The 22,834-nt window shown below is 43.8% G+C and overlaps 1 protein-coding gene across 1 annotated transcript in view; it reads left to right on the top strand.

Annotated features, from left to right (window-relative positions):
* LOC126267812 (trace amine-associated receptor 8a-like) overlaps window positions 1-10,999 on the top strand; it is a 137,973-nt gene extending 126,974 nt beyond the window's left edge. The window contains exons 6-7 of the mRNA XM_049973117.1: window positions 10,742-10,807; window positions 10,874-10,999. Of these exons, the coding sequence (XP_049829074.1) occupies window positions 10,742-10,807; window positions 10,874-10,999 (192 nt within the window). The remainder of the gene's footprint in view (window positions 1-10,741; window positions 10,808-10,873) is intronic.
* The last annotated feature ends 11,835 nt before the right edge of the window (window positions 11,000-22,834 follow it).

The raw sequence follows: 22,834 nt of genomic DNA, 5'->3' as shown, positions 1-22,834 counted from the left end.
CCATTTGTCCGATGGAGCATAAAACGTGATTACGTGATTCATTTGAAAAGACCATCTGTCACCACTCAGCGGACGTCCACTTGCGGTATTGCTGTGATTGGTGTGCAAACTACAGCCTTTGTCGATACCAGTAGTCAGCATGGGTGCATGAACCAGGCGTCTGCTGCGGGGACGCATACGCAGATACATTCGCTGAACAGTCGTTGAAGGAGACACTGTTGGTAGCCCCTTGGTTCATCTGGCCGATCAGGTGCTCGACAGTCGCATCTCTATTCGGCAATCAACGTCTTCGCAGCCTTCGTTCATCCCCGTATTCTGTGGCCGGTGGTGCACCGCATTTCCTCCGGTGCCGATTTGGGATACCGCCATTTTTCCACACACCGTGTACTTTAGCCATTGCGTCACGCAAACCGTTTACAAACTTAACCGTTGCGAAAATCCTTCCACATTGACACTAAAGACAATGATCACGTCCTTTAGGACGTCAGACAAATCGCTCCGTTTCTTCGTTACTAGGACGACTGCACAATTTCCGACAAGCTTTAGATACTCTCCATTGATAGTGCTGCCATCTGCCGGAATGGCTATGGAACGCTGATGTCGAATATGGGAGCTGGTCACTTTAATGTGACTGGATCATATACTTACTGGCCTAATGTCTGTCAGTGAGAGATTAATAATGCGGTAAGCACTCGTGAGGTTAATATTCTTTTGTGCTGCATGCGACTGTCTGTGACTGAGATGCAATAGCTGCCAGCCTCATTATGTTTCTTCACTCTGGCAACTCACTGCCCTGGTTCTGCAAAAAAAAGCTCTATCTCCAGGGGCCGTATAGATTCCGAAAGTTTGCTTCTCGTAATTTTGAGCTTATAAACTTTCGTAAAACCATATTAGATGAACTCGAACTGCCAGGGCTTTCGATAAATGTAACTTTATTGATGAACCGTAGCAAAGAGTAAACCGTTGCTTCAGACACCACGAGGGCTGATTAGTGCTTTACAAATCAGGCAAGTAAAACATCACTTGGAACAGAAAGAAACCTGATCGATGTCAGTAAATGCTGGAGAACAATTTCTCACTCACGATGTTATTTGCCTTTTAACGTTATTTTGTTACTGAGGCATGGTCGATGCTCCAGTTTTATTGTTCTCGAAACTCCTTGGCAATCTCTGCCTTTCCGCTACTTATACTTGAAGGCCATGTGTGAGGTCGTCCATAGTAGATCTTTGTTTTCACAAATGTTATTATCTAATAAAAAAGGCTGAATATACATGCACTTTTAATGCTACTATGCCCTGCACAAAACGCACGAATCACTTGCCGCTGGGAAGTTGAGCAATGTAATGATATAATAACAAAATCTCTGACGTAACGGACAATTTTCAAAATGACGAAATCACTACAACATGTATCTTTCGCATACAGTAGCAAAGTGGAAAAGAGCTCCAAAACAATCCAATCTTCTATAGAAGCTGCTTAAAAAAAGGTTTTCATAACTTGTATACCTACGACGCGTGTGAACATATATTTTAGTGGAACGCGAATCGAAAGACAAGTCTTATGAAATTAAATATAATAACTGCAGGAAAAGTAAAACAATAACCAGAGTCAATATATTCGATAGTATTAGTTCCCTCACACATATGAAATCGTAATCTGCTACTGGTAACATACGGTAGCGTATTGATCCGCCCCACGCACCTTGGTACGCATGGAACCATCTTGGGACGCTGTTGGCAAGGTGTTCAAGCCTGTCTCACTCTTCCCGGTGCTCCTCCCGCGCGCATCCAACATGTGATGTGGTTTTCGGCAATGACGCACTGCACGTTTCAGCTGCTCCCATGCTTGACAGGTCGAGTACATGTCAAAGGATAGCAAGGACCGTTTGGCTGACTTGTTCGCTCTAGGCCATCATTAATTGGTCGTAGTTGTGCTCGCACATTATTTTTCCTAAAGATGAACCCATCAAATTAAAGCTGACTGTAGGACTCGACGTTAGGTTGGAGAATCCTATACTGATACGGCAGAGCCCTCAAGCTACCCTTGGCAACACTGACAGGCGTCCAACGTCCTACTACGACACCAGCCCAAAACATGAACGACGCACCTCCGTGCTGAACCTCTGTGACTGTGAGGCCTTCAGTAAGTAGTGCAACACATTTTTTTCTGAAAGCATGTTGGTCCTATCCAGGTTTCCAATAATCCATATTATTCACCCCTTTTTGGCTTTGAAACCCTATTTTTAAACATAATGACGGCCTTTCGCCGTCTTACAAAGAGGGTCGGTATGCTCACATGGTACTTCTGTACGAATCGAAATCTTGCTGCATCAATAGCCTCCTATTATCCAAGTACTTACACATACTTATTTCTGTGGAGAGCACCCCTCATCGGTCCAAACAGATTGAAGTCCGGGCTGTAGGATATATGTGGAAGATAGGTCCAATGAAGATTTGTGGGTTCCTCTCAGGAACGTAGACTTGTGGAGGCCTTGCATTATCGTAAAGAAGGTGAAGTTCGTTTGCATTTTGTGGCGACGAACAAGCTAAAGTCGTTGCACCATTAGGGAGGAGATAAAACAGAAGACCGTCGCCATGACTTTACTGGCTGAGGTTGCGTCTTAGGTTCTCCTTCGGAGAGGTTGTGTGGTGCCGCTCCATGGTTTTGTTTACGGTTCGAAGGGTAAAACCCACGTTTCATCACCTGTGACGCCCCCCCCCCCCAAAAAAAAAAAAAAACCACGAAAAGAAGAAAAACTGTCACGATCAGCCCCGTAATGTGCAAACAAATCTGAGGAGTACCCTAAATGGTGGACGAGTGTATCAGCACTACTAACAGAGACATTCAATGGAGCAGCGAGGTGTGATCCGTCAGTCACATCGAATGAGAGTATTCGCACGCTCCAACATTACAGAAGTCACAGCTATGTGCGGCAAGCCAAGGATCGGATTTTGCGAGGATGACAGACGACTCGCCCAACGACTCATCTTACTTTTGTTCACTGCTATGACTCAGTAGGTATTCCGAAAGCACCTATGAACGTTTGTGATGCTTTAGTTTTCCGTCAAAAGAAACTAACGGCAGTTCCGTGCTTGGAGCGCACCTCCGTTACAAACACCGTTTTGAAGACTACCTGTATCACCGTCACGTGTAGTAACTTCATGAAACTGTTGGGGGTGAATCGGAATATTCCACTGTGTCCCACAACAAATCAAGATTTTTTTCAACAGACAATGGTGAGGAAAAATGTGTTAAAGTGTGTTGCATTACTTATTGAAAACTCTTCATACAGGGTCGACTACACCGCTCTTCCCCTGCCCTGTTAGCCGAGCGGTCTAATGCACCGCCTTCCGGAGTGGGAAGGAGCGCCTGGTCCCTGGCACAAATCCGCCCGGCGGACTTGTGACGACGTCTGGTAAGCCGGCCAGACTGTGGATGGTTTTCAGGCGGTTTTCCATCTGCCTCGGCAAATGCGGGCTCGTTCCCCTTATTCCGCCTCAGCTACATTATGTCGGCGATTGTCTCTCAGTAAACCGGAAACTCACCTAATAACTCACGCACCTGCTGACCTTGCTGTGGCGAAAGGTGGCTAATATTCACTGCATCAACAGAAGATACCGCAAAGGCAGGGATCACCGACGACAGCGCATCCCGACAGTCACAGATACCGAACTTTTCCATAGGAGCAAACTTAAAGAAGAAAAGCCCACCGACATAATCCAAATCCAGCTGAGTTTTAGAAATAAAGTCACAGCCAAGTACCAGGTTCAATGGAAAACGCGTCACGAGAGCGAAGGTGATTGGCCAAAAAAATTTCCCTACCGAAACACTACCATCAACCCACCCCGCCAGAGGCAACACCTGACCATTAGCGACACGACATCTCCGAAGCGGAATCTTCTCAGGCTTAAGTTTAGTAAGGTGGCCAAACTCCAAAAACCAAGCCTCACTAAGTAAGGAGAACGTACTACCAGAATCCAACAAGGCGCAAATGGGTTCATAATTAAGCTGAACACAAATATAGGGAAGACGCGAACGGGACTCGGCTACGACGGCACGCCCACAACAAGCTGCAACTTTTCCAAACAAGGCTGGCCGCTTTGCCTTATGTCATTTATTACTCCTACTACAACGAGGAACAGGACGATCCCGAACTAAATGACCACCCTCTCCACAACGAAAACATCGCCTTGTCTCAACTCCGGTGGTTCTGCCCCGACCGCGCTCCTCGGCCCCCAAAAGTACTTTTACGGGCCTAGAAACACTAGCGCCCCCTGTGTCGTCTCGCAGCTTTAACGCAGACGCCGTGACAATTGCTCCACGCAGATCCTCCCATGTAACCGGAGGGGATTTGAGGAGAAAATGCAATTTATCTGCAGCAGCCGTCCCTCCCAAAATCACAGAAACCAACTGGTCCTCAGACATATCGACCGAGAGCGCTTGTGAGGCAACTTTCACCCTCTCCAAATACTGCTGTAGGCTCTCACACTCTCCCTGTACCCTCCAAATACTCTAAATACTTCCCAAACCCCGCAGTAAGTCTCTCACTAATAATTTTCTGCCTACGCTGAAGTAAGGGCATCTGTTCAGCGAGAGCTCTGGAGGCACAATCTCTAAGTCCACTTTTGGCTAAAGAATAGAGTAAAGCTGAAAGGGTGGAGTGCACTACCCGAAAGGAGTGGGCGTGCTGTTCAAAGTGAACCTCCAACTTACTCAAGGAATCCGCAGTTCACTCCCCTATATCATTCAAAAGAAGCCCAATCGGTTTAGGTAATTTAGCAAAAGGTTCCAAACTACCTCCGATCTTCTGGTTTTGAACTCTCGGCAAGATCCCCGACTGCGCCCGATCCGGTTCGACCTACCCACTGAATTCCTCAGAACCAAACTCTAAACAAGCTAGCTTAGCTGCAACGCAGCCACCTTGTGCTTCAACTACGAAATGATCTTACGATCAATATCACTCGAAACTAAATGCTAGATCACTAGAACTTGAAAAATCCCTATATATATATATATATATATATATATATATATATATATATATATATATATATATATATATATTACATAAAAACAGTACTCAACTTCTCACACTCCACCACAGCACCGGCAACACGTTGCACTTCCAAATGCTCGTCAGAGCCAACCGCTGCCAATGGTTTCAACAACCGATAAGAAGACATACGGTCCCAAGCGCTGATCTCCTGCACCACGGCTTCTAAACTTCATAAGCCACGTACATGCGGGTAAGGCATACTTAGCCCCTTACAGCCAAGAGGTCGGGCAAAGCACGTGTCGAGCAATTGACGACCCCCAACAAGAGTGTCTCGCTCGCGCCACCACCTCTCTCGGTCACCGCCCAGTAGGTACTGCCTAGATCGTTACGCGACCGTACACTTGCTCCACAAACCGCCAGAGGGCGGTAGCGATCCAAACAGCGCGCCAAAACAAAAGTGCCATCACAAACACTAGACGCGAAGCGAAAGCACTCCGCCTTGCACGCTTTTCGAAGAGCCGGACACAACTATGGCTCACTTTTATTTCTTATTTCATTTTATTGTTTACATTTTTGGCAACACAAAGTTGCAGTTCTTCTAGGACATCACGATCCACCCCTTGTTAACCATGTAAAATATCAAATTTATTGTAGTCACCAGAGATTTTATGGTTGTCTGTTAATAAATGTGTATACAGTCCAGTTTTACGTTGCATGAGAGTGTGTTCTTTGAAGCAGGCCTTAAATGTTCGATCTATCTCCCTAATAGAGCTTTTATGGCAGTCATCGGATATTATAAACATCTGACTGGAAATACCTATTCTTTCCCTTTGAGTATTGTATCGCACGAGCATATGAAATTATGAAATACCTTATGAAGAAAACAGTCTAGAGTCAAGAGCATAGTCAGGATTTTGTCAGACCAAGGGTGCGCGGGGAGAGGTCCATTTGCAATAGAGAACCTTACATAGACTCATCTTTCTTACTGTGTTCTGAAAACATGTCTATTTATTTATTCTATGTATAAAATTTACTTTTGTGAGGCCTTCATAGAAACAGTATTTGGTCTATAGAATTAAGAAGAAGAGCTTCTCTTAAAAAGATTGTAACATATATTCTTAGCAGTATACATGCAAAAGTCTGTCTTCTAATGTAAGCTTCAGTATAGTAGAGTAGAAGAATAGTAACGTTAGATTGAATAACTTACAGAATCAAATCGGATCAAATCTTTTTTCACAATAGATATCTTTCTCCTATAGCAGCCTTGTATTCAAATTCACATGTATCTGAAACCAAGCTAGAAATCTTTCATTTCGTTAAAATGCTTAACTTTCCTTAGGTGCTCAGGGCCTCGTCTTTGAACTATTATTTCAATAGTCAACTTGAAACTATAGCAATTAAATGTATTTGTTTTACAAATACATTTACTTGCTACAGTTTCAAGTTGACTATTGAAATAATAATTCAAAGAAGATGCCCTGACCACTTAAGGAAATGGAATACACAATTACTGTGAGCTACAATTTTGAGATCTTAACACTGATTGAAGCATTAACTTCAACTACATTTCTAACGTATGCCATCTCAAAAATGAGTTTTCCTAGGAAATATGGCTATATAGTCTTTGATACAAGTAAACTCCTCTTAACATGTAGAACATGGAATGTCGTTTATATGACGTTTATTTACAAATATGGTAGAGTCTTGATGGTTGGAATCCCTTTTCCTAGGATGTTACGAATAAAACATTTCGCAGTTGATCCTTGTTCTTACAGTAAAACGTTTTCCAATATTCCACAAGTGCTCAATATCCAATAATACAAGATCAATAGCCGTTATTTAGGTACTGTATTATTGGACATTGACCAACCATAGTCCCACTCTCCAGACAGGAAATGGAGTTCCATGCGTTCTACAAGCACAATGCACAGTTACATTGTTTGCTAGCCGACTTCTAATGTAAATATGGCTTTTAGTGCCACGAGTCTCCGAAGAGACGTTCAGCTCGCTTTTGATACAGCTCTTTTCATTTAAACAGAGAGGCTAAATTGAAAATTGGAAACCACATAAAGCCATTTTGAAGGTTGCCTGCACATGAATTCGAACTACCTCGCCTCCTGAATCCAGGGACTGCTAGCCCAACACCTCAATGCACAGAGCTACCTCGACCGGTGAAGAATCCTTAAAAACTTGTTCCTTTACATTGTTTTCAAATCAAATAAAATGCATCACAATAAGAGATAGGATTCTGGCACTGCAGGTTTCCTTTTACTTGCTCATGTTTCCTCGTTTGACTGTGCATGAATGCACACATATTTTAAGATTTAATTGGACAGCGAATTTGTTCCGCCAGTTATTATAGTATTACGAGAGTGGGAATAGATTTTTTGCAAAAAGGGAAAAGGGGGGGGGGGGGGCTTGATGCAGGACGCAGCCGGTTCGGACAAACTGATGTGCCCGCTGAGAAGTCTTTTAAAAGCAAAGGAACTGTAGAGTGTACTGTCAACACGTACAACTTTCGCTCTCCACAACCCTCCCCATCGCTCCATGGCAGAACTGGTTTTCATAATTTAGTACAGCCCAGGTGACCAGAATGAGCGTCATTTCGGCGTTTGGGCTACTAGAGGGAGTGATTCGATCACATTTTTTTATAGAAAGGCAGAATACGCCGTTTCGGTGATATTTTGGTTGATCAACGCGATTTTTGGGCGACACAGCGAAATAAGGGCATAGTACTTTTATTCACAGATTTCATTTTAATGTTTTTTGTAATGATCGTTACGGCTCCGTTTCTTTGTAAAATATTGAAATAATGCAACCGTAAAGTTCTGCCAGTCTCCAGATGACGACTCCAGTGCTAACATTAAACTGCAGTAGGTAGGTAATTAGGCTGTAACAGTAGTGTGGACGCAGGAATCGACAACCCTTCAAGAATTTTTTTAAAGAACAAAAGGCGTGATCATCGAATGGCGAGGATCAGGAGTATAGGACGGGTGGTCCACCGTCTCCCATCGGAATTGGTTAAACTTCTCCATTAGGACACTTGGTATATGTAGACGTGAACTAAAATGAAGCAGCAGCAGAAATGTGGTTTTCGATTGACATGCTGCCCCACGCTCATTGTTTATCCGCCGATGGGTGTCTACCAGTTTTTACCCTTCGGAAACAAAGAAAAAGATAGTTCACGTTTCCGCATTTACCGCATGAACATCAGGAAGACGTGAATGCCACATTAATCCCTTTCCCACGTGTCGGTACTTATACACCCGCATCACAGTCACACTACTTTGCGCTTAGCAGCAGCGTCCAAAACAGGAAACTTTCGACCGACGCTTGTATGTTTCAGTTTCACTACACGGCAACTAGGTCGTGTGTAATTTGGTGTAAGTGATGGAAGGGGGAGTTCGAACCCCCTGAACAACCCCCCTTTATGTTCTTTCTAGATTGCTAAATAAAATGTCTATTTATTACGATGTTTCGGCATCTGCCAACATCAAAACAAAACATTGTGAACCTGCGAAACAAGCTCCAGCGTCAGTATGAAACTATATCTAACTACCTAAAAGATGCAGATCACCCAAAAGTCCTTCAATATTTGAAAACCCTATACTTCACAGAACAATATAAGTGGAGAAGCCTAAACTCACACACATGCTTGAAATGAGATGTCGTTTTATTGGAAACAAAAAAGGGCACAAAATGACCAACAGATGGCGCTTCATATGATACCGCAATAATTATCAGAACAACTGATTTTTAGAGAACATGATGTTCTTTACAATAAATGCTCAGCATGTCAGCCATCATTCATCAACGATTCTTCAATCAGGGACAATGTCGTGAACGGTACTGTACAGCATATCAGTATGCGTGGAGAGAAAATTCTGTCGAATGTTGTCTTTTAGCATCCATAATGAGGTCCGACGATAGTGCTAGAGTTGCGACTTCCAGTAACCGTACAAGCAATAATCACACTGGCTGAGATCTGGTGACCCGGGAGGTCAAGCGTAAGGGACGCAGCGGCTCAGCACGCGATCTTCACCAAACTATATGCGCAAGAGATCTTTGACGCGTGTACCAATATGGGGTGGAGTGCCATCTTTCATAAAAGTCGTACCTTCCAGCAGGTGTGTATCAGTGAGGCTAATGATGACCTGACTCCTTCCTTATAAGAGGTGGAGCCCCTCCACCCCCACACCGGCATGATGGCCAACACAAAAGGTCTACTGCCATTTCTGCATAAGGGTTAGTATTCACTAAAGTGAGGTGTCGCAGGATGTTGGTACTGAGATGTATGCGTACGTCTGGTTAGGATTAACCATTAATATGCGCTCATCTGGAGATAGATTGGTCGAAATCTGACGAAGGGTAGCGGTTTTAAGGTCAGAGGAAAAAAAGTGCCAGGGCAAGAGCCAAGGGAAAAAAAATCTCTGCGTTAGCTAGGTCGGGTGGTAAGAGCAGTAGCGGTTGTCTTGCTGCCTGCGATAGGTTGTGCAAGGATAGGCTTTGTTAGTAGTAGGTATCGTGCTTGTCGATACCTTGGCGTTGTGCTGCTCGGCGGCTGGGGCTGGGTGCTGGTATGGAGTCGTCGTTCAGCGTCGACTCCTTCCCTCATTACAGCTCATTTTCTACACGATTCTCATGCGGTGCCACTATCGTGTTACTGTCCAGCGCCATCTGTTAGCCAGTTTTTGCACTGGTTTTTGGTTTCAATAAGACCCTATGACGTTGCAGGCATGTGTAGCAGGTTTTACCTGTCTCCCTACATTATTCCGCGAAGTAGAGGGCTTTCAATATTAAAGGACTTTTGGGTGTCGTTGAATACGCAGCTGTGGCGTCAACTTCGCAAAATCAAAGTTTTTTGATATCTGATGCTGGCAGACGCCAAAAGGTAGTATTAAATAAAGAGATTTTATCTAGGAGGTATTGAATAGGATTGGAGAGAAGAGAAGTTTGTGGCACAACTTGACAAGAAGAAGGGATCGGTAGGACATGTTCTGAGGCATCAAGGGACCACCAATTTAGTACTGGAGGGCACTGTGGAGGGTAAAAATCATAAAGGGAGACCAAGAGATGAATACACTAAGCAGATTCAGAAGGATGTAGGTTGCAGTAAGTACTGGGGATGAAGAAGCTTGCACAGGAGAGCTCCATCAAACCAGTCTCAGGACTGAAGGCCACAACAACAACAACAACAACAGTACAGTTTTAATGCCGCCAACTTATATTTCGCGGAAAGACCACAAAGATATGATAAGAGAGATTAGGGCTCCTACAGAGGCATATAGGCAGCCATTTTTCCCTCGTTCTGTTCGGGAGTGGAACAGGGATAGAAGATGCTAGTTGTGTTACGAGGTACCCTCCGCCACGCACCGTATGGAGGATTGCGGAATATGTATGTATATGTAGATGTAGACATCCTCGACTCTGTGGATCTCGGAATATTGAATTCCCTACTATCCGAAATGGAATGTCTCATGCCTCTAGCTCCAACTATGATTCGATGTTCAAAGTCTGTTTATTTCCTTCGTGCGTCCATAATGACATCGTAAACCTTTTCATGTGGTTCACCTGAGTATAAATGACAGCTGCACCAATGCGCTGCCCTTTTATACCTTATACATGTACAAGTGCATATCGTTATCACGTGACTTTTGTTACTTTGGTGCAGACACTAGCTTGACAACATTGTGAGGTGCAGTGATGCCTGAGTGAAGGCGGCGGTGTACGTTTTGTGTGTGGCAGGCAGCGACTCGGCGCATGATGGCGAGCGCGCGCAGAACGTGCCGCTGGTGCGCGCCGCTGCTGGAGGTGGCAGGGGGGGCGGAGGAGTCTGCGGGGGCGGGCGCGGGGGCGGTCGCCGGCGGCACCACGGAGCTGTCGCTGGTGCGCTGCGCCTCGCTGGGCCCGCGGGCCGCTGCCCGCTGCTCGCGCTCCAGCTCCGCCAACGGCAGCCTGCGCCGCCCACACAGCAGGGCCCGCCTCGGCTGCGAGCAGCTCTGAGCGCCGCGACAGCCGTGCAACGGTACGTCTACTCGCTCTCCAGGTAGCGGGACAAGCAATGGGGCTACTAGAGTGGCCGTCACGAAGTTAGACTCCTCAAGACGACACCCGCTGCCTGCAATCCGCAGGCACTAAGCGTTGTGATTCGCTCACATCATACCTGTGTTGCCAAGTAAAGTGCAGCAGGCTAGCGTTAGCTGAATATTCATTGTTTCCATGCGATATCGTTGTTGTTTCAGTCTTCCGTGGAACGCTTCATTGACATGTGTTTGGTCCTGAACCAAATGCAGGATTGAGGGCTCACGTGTGGTGCTACTCCTATCGATGTCGCTATAAGTTTTTTTGGAACAATTTAAAACTGCCGTATCGAATATACTCAAGGTTTTTACTGATCTGACCAACAATGACGAAGCCATGAATAATATAAATATTGAGAAAGTTCATAAAATGAGAACAAAACATTGTGGTATTTCTGAATCGACTGATGTTTGGTTTCAGGTGAGCTCAACTGCGGGAGCATCAGAGCCCGTAAAAAATCCCAATTTTTACAAGGTCCAACGTTTTAACAATCCAGTCTAGACCTGTCACAAATGATAATGATGATGGAATGATGAGGACAACAAGAACACCCAGTCCCCAGTCAGGGAAAAATCCCCAACCCGGCCGGAAATCGAACCTGGGACCCCGTGATCTATAGGCAGCAATTCTAGCCACTAGACCACGAGCTACGGAGTGTGTATCGACTGTGCTCCATATTAACAGCGCACTAACATCGGCGGAATATCTAGATGTGAGCTAGTGTTTTGATTCTCCAGGAAAGGGATCTAAATGAAAACGAATATCTGCGGAATTTGATGAAAGTTAGTGCACTGAACTCTACTCCGATAGTGCTACACAGGAGAGTATTCGCAGGCTTGGAAAGTACAGGTTGTTCTCTGCGTAAAGATTAACTATTCTATCTCGGAGACCTCCGTTCTTTATCTCCACTCACTTGGTTTTTCGTACATAAAGCGTAATGATAGACGATAATTTTTAGTAGGGAACAGACGCATTGCACCACCAAGAACGAAATTTTGAGGACAGTGCACGTGTTGCGTGCTGAGAATATACACTCCTGGAAATTGAAATAAGAACGTGAATACATTGTCCCAGGAAGGGGAAACTTTATTGACACATTCCTGGGGTCAGGTACATCACATGATCACACTGACAGAACCACAGGCACATAGACACAGGCAACAGAGCATGCACAATGTCGGCATTAGTACAGTGTATATCCACCTTTCGCAGCAATGCAGGCTGCTATTCTCCCATGGAGACGATCGTAGAGATGCTGGATGTAGTCCTGTGGAACCGCTTGCTATGCCATTTCCACCTGGCGCCTCAGTTGGACCAGCGTTCGTGCTGGACGTGCAGACCGCGTGAGACGACGCTTCATCCAGTCCCAAACATGCCCAATGGGGGACAGATCCGGAGATCTTGCTGGCCAGGGTAGTTGACTTACACCTTCTAGAGCACGTTGGGTGGCACGGGATACATGCGGACGTGCATTGTCCTGTTGGAACAGCAAGTTCCCTTGCCGGTCTAGGAATGGTAGAACGATGGGTTCGATGACGGTTTGGATGTACCGTGCACTATTCAGTGTCCCCTCGACGATCACCAGAGGTGTACGGCCAGTGTAGGAGATCGCTCCCCACACCATGATGCCGGGTGTTGGCCCTGTGTGCCTCGGTCGTTTGCAGTCCTGATTGTGGCGCTCACCTGCACGGCGCCAAACACGCATACGACCATCATTGGCACCAAGGCAGAAGCGACTCTCATCGCTGAAGACGACACGTCTCCATTCGTCCCTCCATTCACGCCTGTCACGACACTGGAGGCGGGCTGCACGATGTTGGGGCATGAGCGGAAGACGGCCTAACGGTGTGCGGGACCGTAGCCCAGCTTCATGGAGACGGTTGCGAATGGTCCTCGCCGATACCGCAGGTGCAACAGTGTCCCTAATTTGCTGGGAAGTGGCGGTGCGGTCCCCTACGGCACTGCGTGGGATCCTACGGTCTTGGCATGCATCCGTGCGTCGCTGCGGTCCGGTCCCAGGTCGACGGGCACGTGCACCTTCCGCCGACCACTGGCGACAATATCGCTGTACTATGGAGACCTCACTCCCCACATGTTGAGAAATTCGGCGGTACGTCCACCCGGCCTCCCGTATGCCCACTATACGCCCTCGCTCAAAGTCCGTCAACTGCACATACGGTTCACGTCCACGCTTTCGCGGCTTGCTACCAGTGTTAAAAGACTGCGATTGAGCTCCGTATGCCACGGCAAACTGGCTGACACTGACGGCGGCGGTGCACAAATGCTGCGCAGCTAGCGCCATTCGACGGCCAACACCGCGGTTCCTGGTGTGTCCGCTGTGCCGTGCGTGTGATCATTGCTTGTACAGCCCTCTCGCAGTGTCCGGAGCAAGTATGGTGGGTCTGACACAGCGGTGTCAATGTGTTCTTTTTTCCATTTCCAGGAGTGTAGATCTGTAGAATACGTCGATAAAACTTGGGTTACACAAACACTTACACACAGGTATATTTTGCTCGATGTCAACGTAAATATTAGCCTGAAGGTATCTGCAGCTACGTTAGTGCACCCTATCTGGACGAACTGGATGACGGGTGCAGTGACGAAGGGTTAGTAGGAGCTGCAAATGAGAAATTTTCGGGAGTTACGGAATATTCTTGGTCATATTAAGACGAGCTACAGGAATTGAAATCCTGGTGGTGGCATACTAATAATCGCTCACTGTCGTGCATGGAGTTTCTCGTAAATAAAATGCGTTCATACGTGACACGATACCATAATGATGTCTCAGATGTTATCACACTTAAATTTCACTGTTTTCTTAACAACTTTCGCTCTGGAAACTTTTACAGGGACCAACAGAATGGAAATTCATCAGCGACGGTATTATTTCTTATACAGGTGGAGTTGTTGCACATCTCTAACGGTATTTTATTTTTAATTGTGGACTACTTTCATGTTTTCGCGATAAAATACATATAACAAGCTTCTATAAACTTTGAGAATATTCATAATGTTTTATACGTCCAAACGTGTCAGTGATTTTGCATTTCCCACAGGTTTAAGTAAAAAGTTATAAGTCTTCAAATTTTCATAAAGTTGCTTCTAATTTTTTCCGTAAAGGTGGCAAGAATTTTCCTTTGGAAAGTACTTAATCATATTCTATAATGAAAACAGAGGTATGCAAAATTTTTTCAAAATTTTTTTTCACATTTGAAATAATCACTAACTGGAAATGATGTAAGACGGTGAAGTGACCTTGAGGTGTCTATTTTCATGACTGCCGCTGTGCTATCTTTCTTATGGACCACAACTACCTACACACACTATGTGGAGGACTTTTTGTGGGAGCGAATATACATTATCTGATCCAAAATATTCAGAATACTCTGTGTATTGTGTGAAATGTACACAACTTTCACAATAATACTACTCAGAACAGCCAAGGGAATGTTTTGGTAAAACCTGCTAAAGAAATAAAGAAATAGATTATTGTTTTACATAATTTGCATTACTGTTACGTATAGAAAATTGTGGAAGTATTTTAGAAACTACAGCTTGTTGAATGGAAACATACACTGAGAAAAATGTAGGCAGTTTGAGACACTCGATGAACTGGTTCAAGAAAATATTCGACCAAGACATGAATTTCTATCCAATAAAGATTTTCTTGAATGGTGCACCCTGCCAATACGCATAATGACAACATCTACATCTTCATCCATACTCCGCAAGCCACTTGACGGTGTGTGTCGGAGCGTACCTTGAGTACCTCTATCAATTCTCCCTTCTATTCCAGTCTCGTATTGTTCGTGGAAAGAAGGATTGTCGGTATGCTTCTGTGTGGGCTCTAATCTCTCTGATTTTATCCTCATGGTCTCACCGCGAGATATACGTAGGAGGGAGCAATGTACTGCTTGACTCTTCGGTGAAGGTATGTTCTCGAAACTTCAACAAAAGCCCGTACCGAGCTACTGGACGTCTCTCCTGCAGGTTCAGCGGGTGCGTTTGGAAACTGGCACCGACACATCTTCATTGTGGAGCAAATAAAGCTGAAATAGCAGCGTATACAACTGCAGATGTATTCAGCATAGGTTACTAATATATTCTGAAAACCCTGACCGTGTTGGGAATTGTCATAGGCACCAATAGCGATTATTTCGCGGAGTTATCTCACAGAAAAAGAGTGGCCACCGCGAAGTAAGGAATGTTTCAGCTTGTTAAAAGAGACCAGACTGAAAAAAAAACACAGCACCATATTGAGAACCAGAGCATGATTGACGAAGAGAAAGGATGCCTCTATCGTCCTTGAATCGCAGATTAACTGTAAATTTTGAAACAACGTTTTTTCGCTTCCAACTATAAACAACGTTTTTCAGCGCGCGAAGCACTCTGGAGTCTCGACAGATTAACCGATTCATTTGAACTTTTTTAATGAAAAATAATTAAGTCCAGGGGCGTGAGAGAGCACATTTTCTCTTCTTCTTATTCTACATGTTCCTATTAAACATTTTAATATAAAGAAACACGCAAATAAATTCTTCAATTACCTGTCATAATTTATTCGAGGGATTACTCAGAACCTAATCCTGATCCAGCTCAATTTAATAATTTTCTGTTTTGGTGGGTTTCAGCAATAGGCACGAGACTGTATAACGCTTTGTGCAAATTCGGACGCTCCGCGAGGCTTATACGTTGACAAGCACTGCAGCCGCCAGTTCTGTTTCGTTATGAAATAAAACAATGTTTCCCTTACACGAATGTATCAATAATAGAATGCTAAAACCCTCATTTTATTAAAAACAATCAATGTATGAAAAAAGTCCTAACATCACCCAGTTTCTGTGCCCATCGGCTAAAATATTCCCTTAATCAATAAAGCATTTCAGAGCCAACACCATTTATTGGGAACTTCGAATTAAACTGAAGAGGAGTACATTCAATAAATGATTGCAGATCACTTCGGCACAGTTGTCTCGAGGAAAGTTTCTTCTGTTGACCTAGTGTTAATAATGGTGCGCGTTTCTATCAGTTGCTTGAAGAAAACGAAAGCTTCCATTTTGGCTGTTTATTCAGTCCAAGAAAAATTTCTTCGCATCTTCGACACAGACGATACATTCCACTTTTTATCATGAAAACAGTGAAAACGCCTTCGTTCTCTTGGATTCAGCAACTATTCTCGTCTGAAAATCAACTGGCGCTGAGGTACAAGCACGCTAACAGAGTTCCTTTCTTAATCTTGGCTACATACACATCGACACGACACAGCTTACACAACGAAAAATACACTTCTGCAAAGAAAGGATTCCAAGACGTTACACTGATGGAAAAATACAGACTGTGGCATAAATTTTTGCAAATCAAAACTTAGAATTTATCTGCTATTTGAAAGTATGATTTGTGTTAAGATATATATATATATATATATATATATATATATTATATATATATATATATATATATATATATATATATATATATGATCCTTCACAGTGATGACATCAGTGCGGTTGCTCACTATGTTCGAATTCTTGCAGGAATTTGGTTAAGTTGCCAGCAATGAGGATAATGGACAGAGGACGCTACATGTGTAGTGAGCGAGAATTTGAGACTTTGCGCTGGACGGAAAGCATGTCCGAATACGCGAAGTTGTTAAAACAACAGCGGCAAATGTGGGTTCGAAGCGCAATTCCTCACCTAAACTCAGATAGACCTCAAATACTGACAGAAAGGGACATTCAGCGTCGCAGAGGGTGGTTTTAAAAACCGCGTGACATGAGCAGATGAAATCGCTCGTTAGTTCCAGCAGTCAAGTTATCATTACACTGTACGCATTTAGTTAAAAGAGAATGGGCTATAATAGGTGGACAGTTCATCAGTAGCCACACGTTTCTGTAGTGATTTGGAATGATGGATAACGCTATATCCTGGGGCAATCCGATGGGAGAGCTTGGGTTTTGCACATTCCTAGAGAATATTACCTGCCATCACATGTAATACTCATAGACAAGTACGCATGAGGCGGTATGCGCATTTTTTAATGTGTGGGGTATGGTTCCCTTTATTACGCTTAATAAAACCCTCAATTCGGAAAGATATGAACAAATTTTAATGCATTGTGCGTTGCGAACATTAGAGGAACAGTTCGGAGACAGTGATTGTATCACCATAAAGACGCATCCTGACACAAGTCAGAATCTGTCAGGCAATGATCTGTGGACAACATCATTTCTTAAATCACCACCTGAGCCCAGAGGAACAGTTTTTGGGGTTGTTAGAACGCTATACACCCCAGCGTCTAACACCATTACATTATCTGGTTTCTGCCATTCCTCGAAAGACATTGGAAGTGTCCCAAAAAGATTTCTTGCCTTCTTAAAGGCCAAGGATGGCACACCCCATATTAATTTCCAACTATCAGGTATCCAGATACTTTTGATTAGATAGTGAACTTCTTGATGTCACAGTATGCGCAACGATATTTGGATAAATTGTTGCCGGCCGCGGTGGTCGTGCGCTTCTAGGCGCTGCAGTCCGGAACCGCGGGACTGCTACGGTCGCAGGTACGAATCCTGCCTCGGGCATGGATGTGTGTGTTGTCCTTAGGTTAGTTAGGTTTACGTAGTTCTAAGTTCTAGGGGGCTGATGATCTAGGGTGTTAAGTCCCATAGTGCTCAGAGCCATTTGAACCTTTTTTTTTTTTTTTTTTGATAAGTTGTTCTAGACTTCCATTTCACTTCAACTGAGATTAGATTTTCAGCTTTCACCAGCAATCATTGCTTTCGCTCTCAGGAGGTAAGACTTCTGATTACCAGGTTAAACTTTTCCCGTTTATTGTCGGTCTTAAATCAAGAGCATAAATAAATTAAACCTAGTTTCAAAAGAATTACATACATAAACAATGTATATTTTTTAAAATTATTAAATTAGATGGATGGTACGGAAGGCAAACTGGAGTGCATGGCTTTCCAGGATTTTTAGGGGTTGGTAAAATTATGGTGGAGTAGAAATCTACTAAATAATAGCTTAACAGGAGATTGGTCGCCTAAAGGCTTTGTACGTGTTGACTATGTTGCACAGAAGTTATCCCTATGTTCCACACAGTAGAAATTATTATGGGCTTTTTATTGGATGGGTCGCAGCTTCAGTTTCCATAATAGTTTACTAGTTTTAGTCGGTTGTACTGTAGTGTTTTTGAAAACTGTGCTATTTCCAAATGGAATTCAGAAAAAGACAATCTCCGCGTTCTGGCGCAGATGCGTCAGTTGGAACCGAGTGACTGCCTTGTCCTGCTATGTTAATGGTGTCATTTCGATGAGGTACTGGGGGACATGAAGTCAGAACACGACTCTCATGGTCGTTATCAGCTTTCTTGACCTTGGAGCTGTAATTTCTCAATCTATCACGTAACTTTTCAGTTGGCCTCATGAGGACGAGTACACCCCATTCCAGTCTACAAATCAAGGAATCGATTCCTGGCAGCAATGTGAATCGAATACGGGTCCCGTGCATATAAGCCAGACACGATGACCACTGAGCTATGAAGGGGAACAAATGGAAGAATGCGACGTTTCAAAATACCTATAAAATTAGTATTATTTCTAAAATCACTTAAAATGGTAACGTTTACAGTACCAATTTAAGCACTTGATCGCCATCTTCACGTGTTGTTAACCAGGATTATGCATACTGTCGTGTCCTAACACAGGAGAGAGGGGGTTACAGATCGGTCTGCAGTTTCCGAGTGGTTAGGAGCAAATGCAGAGAAGAAACTTCGGGTGAAGGCAGGCTGATTGTTTGCAGTAGCGCCTAGTACTGTCACAGTGCAAATACGAAAGGCGCAGATCTTAAGACTCGTTAGAACGCTCGCAGCAGGAGACACGAGTATACTCGGCGATCTGATTAACATTGTTCTTTTACAATGGAACTAACTGCTACACCGAAGGCTACTTCCAAACATTAGAAAAAGCAAAGGTTGCAGTTGAACAACACAAGTCAGTGTGTAAGCCCAAGCAATGTGTCCAGACAAGCAGCGAACGCTTACATTAACGAACTTCAAATTTGGTAGCGTCAGCGCTCAGCTGAAAGCTAAACGTCACTACTCTTCCTTCTATGACCAGCAACAACAGTATTTTACGTCTCTTGCCACCCCCCCCCCCCCCCCCCCGCCCCTCCCTCCCCCATACATTTAGATACATCTGCAGTGTCAACGATGCACAATAGTGGGAAAATAACGGAGCCTTGATGCACAGTATCCACTTAATAGCATTTTGATACGCATTTGGATCATAAGGTAGCAGCAGTTCTCAGTGGTGTCATGGACTCGACAAGTGCTAGGTAGCTTCCCAAGGGTTTGTGGCACCGTGTTTCCACGCACAGATAACGCAATTTCCGTAATTACGGGTTCGGAGCTAGCGCCTGATAGAGTCCCTGATGTGATCTAACAGGTTCGTATCAGGCGAATGTAGTGCCCAAGATATCATTACCCTGCTCCTCAAACCACTGCAACACTAATCTCACCTGGTAACACAGCTATTATGCAAGAAATTGTTTGGGAGGCATTAAGCATTATGGGAAGCAGTTGATCCACCACCAGGTCTCTGTAACACCCACGTGAATGTCCCCCCCCCCCACACACACACACATCATAATACTGTTTTCACCGGCTTCCATCAATTGCGAGCTGCATGTTTCGAACAGATGTTCACCTGAATAACAGAGTATGCGGGCAAGACCATCAACCTGGTGCAGAAACGTGCTTCATCAGACCAATGGTACGTTTCTCTTGATCTTCGGCAAAGAACTATCTTAAATGACGATGTGTACATGTAGGAGTCGTCTGCTGTGGATACCAATGTCCATCAATGTGCAATGTACTGTGTGTTCAGAATTGATTGTCCCTGTACCAGCATTGTACTGTGTTGTCATATTTGTCACAGATCTCCATCTATCCTGCATCTAAGGAAAGGCAAATACCCAAGCCGCACGTTCTATGATGAGGCATGGACGTCCATCACCTTATCGCCTACCTGCGGTTACACAGTGAAAGCTTACGAATACCCGACATTAAGCAGTGTTATAGCTTATTAACTGTGGATACTGCAAGGATGTTAGTCAAATAGTCATGAAACAGCATACAGAAAATTTAAAATCTTTGTGAATTTGACACAGTTCTCCCTAGTACGATCTATTTGAATGTTCTTTATCTTCACTGAATAATAAGAGTATGTTTGTTGAGTTTCGCCTCTGTGTACAGTGATAACTCCGTTACAGTGGAAACAACAAGATTGGGTATGCACCATGTCTTAGTTATTTTTAGTGGGTCGCCTAACTATGGGAAAGTTTTGGCCAATTTGAAGGATCTTGAGATGTTTGCCTAGACTGAGATTCCCAGAAAATCATTTGCTCTAATTAGTGGCAAAATTCACAATGAAATTTAACAGAACCAAGTTCTCTAAAACTACAATCAAATTACAAAATGACGTTACTCTGGATGAAGTTAGGAAGAAGAGTACAATGCTTCATGGAAAAGCGCAACAACATCTCCTCATCTGGTAAGCTTCCGAAATCAGAGTGAAGGAGATAAGCAAAAGCCACAAGTTATAACCAGGTTAATCAAAACAAGTAGCCTAGAAAAGGATGCAAATAACGAGCTTCTCAGAATGTGGATCATTCTGAGACTCCCAGCACAGCCGTTCAGAACAGGATAGTCCAGAATCTTAGTTCACGGTCCTCAGCTGGCTAACAACGTTTTGAAAAATGTACTGTGGAGGGGACGCTCTATTCCTGTTACCAGTGTGGCAGATTACAATACCGTTTATTTACGACTCATTTTGACCTGGTGACCAAGCTTTTGGAGCGAAAGCAATCATTTTTCCTACGTTGGTTCGATGGCACCATGTTTGTGCAGAAAAGGTGAAAATGTCAACCTCAATTATTCTCTGTGGACAGCAGTGGGCGCATCGCGCCACCTTTCCTCAGATAGGTCGATCGCTAGCTCTGCTCAGAAAAATCAGAAGCAATCTACAGCCTTATTTCTTCTAAACCTGCTTGTCTCCTTGGGGAGATTTACCTGTTCTAAAGAGATTCACTGCTTGCCCTCTGATGACTACAGCTGGAAGTGTACCTCCCCAGCGCAAAAATGCAAAGCAATCTCTCCAAGCCCCTATGTCTAGTCTGTCAATAGAATAATCACAGAATAGTGGCGAAAAATGACTCAAGATAGTAACGTCACAACAATCGCAAGACATATTTTCGCCTTTTCAAGGTGCTCATTCATTCATAACACACTGTCATTATTCAAAGCAGCTTGTATAATGAAAGAGTAACATTCTACATATAGTTGTGTGGGATGTCAGAAGTCTAAGTAAGGTAATGGAAAAGGAAAAGTAAGATCTAGATATAATGATGGTCAGTGAAATGAAAAGCAATGAACATAAATATTTACAGTCAGACGCATATAACATAATATTAACAGTAGCACAAAACTGTGTAATAGGAGAAGCATTTATTTCGAATAGAAAGGTAGATCACAGAGTGAGTTACTGTGAACAATACAGTGACTTATTCTCATCATAACTGAGAGCAAAACAAGACCAGATAATAATCTGATAATCAAGGTGGAAGGGGATACTGTCGTAGGGGAAGAGAGAAACCGCAGGTCAAAATGGTTCAAATGGCTCTGAGCACTATGGGACTCAATTGCTATGGTCATCAGTCCCCTAGAACGTAGAACTACTTAAACCTAACTAACCTAAGGACATCACACACATCCATGCCCGAGGCAGGATTCGAACCTGCGACCGTAGCTGTCGCACGGTTCCGGACTGCGCGCCTAGAACCGCGAGACCACCGCGGCCGGCAGAAAACGCAGTGTTACTCGGTAATATGGGCTTTATAGTAAGAATAAGAAAACTAACAGTGTCCTCCAATAAATTTCAGTGATTAACAGTGAATACATTATTCAGGAATTACGATTTAAGGGGGTAAAAACTTGTAAAAGACCTGGATACATAGGGAGATACCAGATGGATTACATTATAGAGAGACAGAGGTTCACATATAAAATACTGGACTGGAAGATAAACCCTTCAATAGATATAGACTCAGATGAAAATTTAGTAATGTTGATGAAAGAGTAGGCTGGAGATTAATGGAATCGGAAGTATCAGTTCAGAAAGAAAAGGGACACTGAAGTACAGAGTAACGATGTTTTGCGTTTGAAGTTATGTGACGCCAGCAGGTAGCACCACAGATGGTAGTTCAGTTAAAGAGGATTAAACATTTGAAAAAAGATCAATCACAGAAGTTGAACAGTCAAACATGGGTTGTAACTGAGAAGAAGCCTACGGTAATACATGAAATCCACTGATTGATGAAAGACGAAAGAACAAAAATACTCAGGGAAAAACAGGAATGTTGAAATACAAATCACTGAGTGTTGAATTTAATAGGAAGTATAGGGAAGCGTAGTTGAAATAGCTTCAGGGTATGTGCAAAGAAATCTGAAATGAAATGTTTATAAGTCAAAACAGTCTGTGGTGAAACTAAAATCAGAGGCGCCATCATTGAGAGTGCAATATTGAATCCATCTCTAAACTCAGAGGAAAGAGAGGATAAGTGCAAAGAGTACAACGAAGGCCTCAGCGACGAGGAGAACTTATTGATGACGTGATGGAATTGGAAATTGAAGTATATTAGGAGACATACGTCATTCAATATTAGAGTAAACAGAGCTTTCAAAGATTTGCAGTCACATAA

This window comes from Schistocerca gregaria, chromosome 4 (assembly GCF_023897955.1).
Source record: "Schistocerca gregaria isolate iqSchGreg1 chromosome 4, iqSchGreg1.2, whole genome shotgun sequence".
Lineage (NCBI taxonomy): Eukaryota > Metazoa > Arthropoda > Insecta > Orthoptera > Acrididae > Schistocerca > Schistocerca gregaria.
Note: the sequence above shows the minus strand (reverse complement) of the source record. Positions and strands in the feature narration are given on the sequence as shown.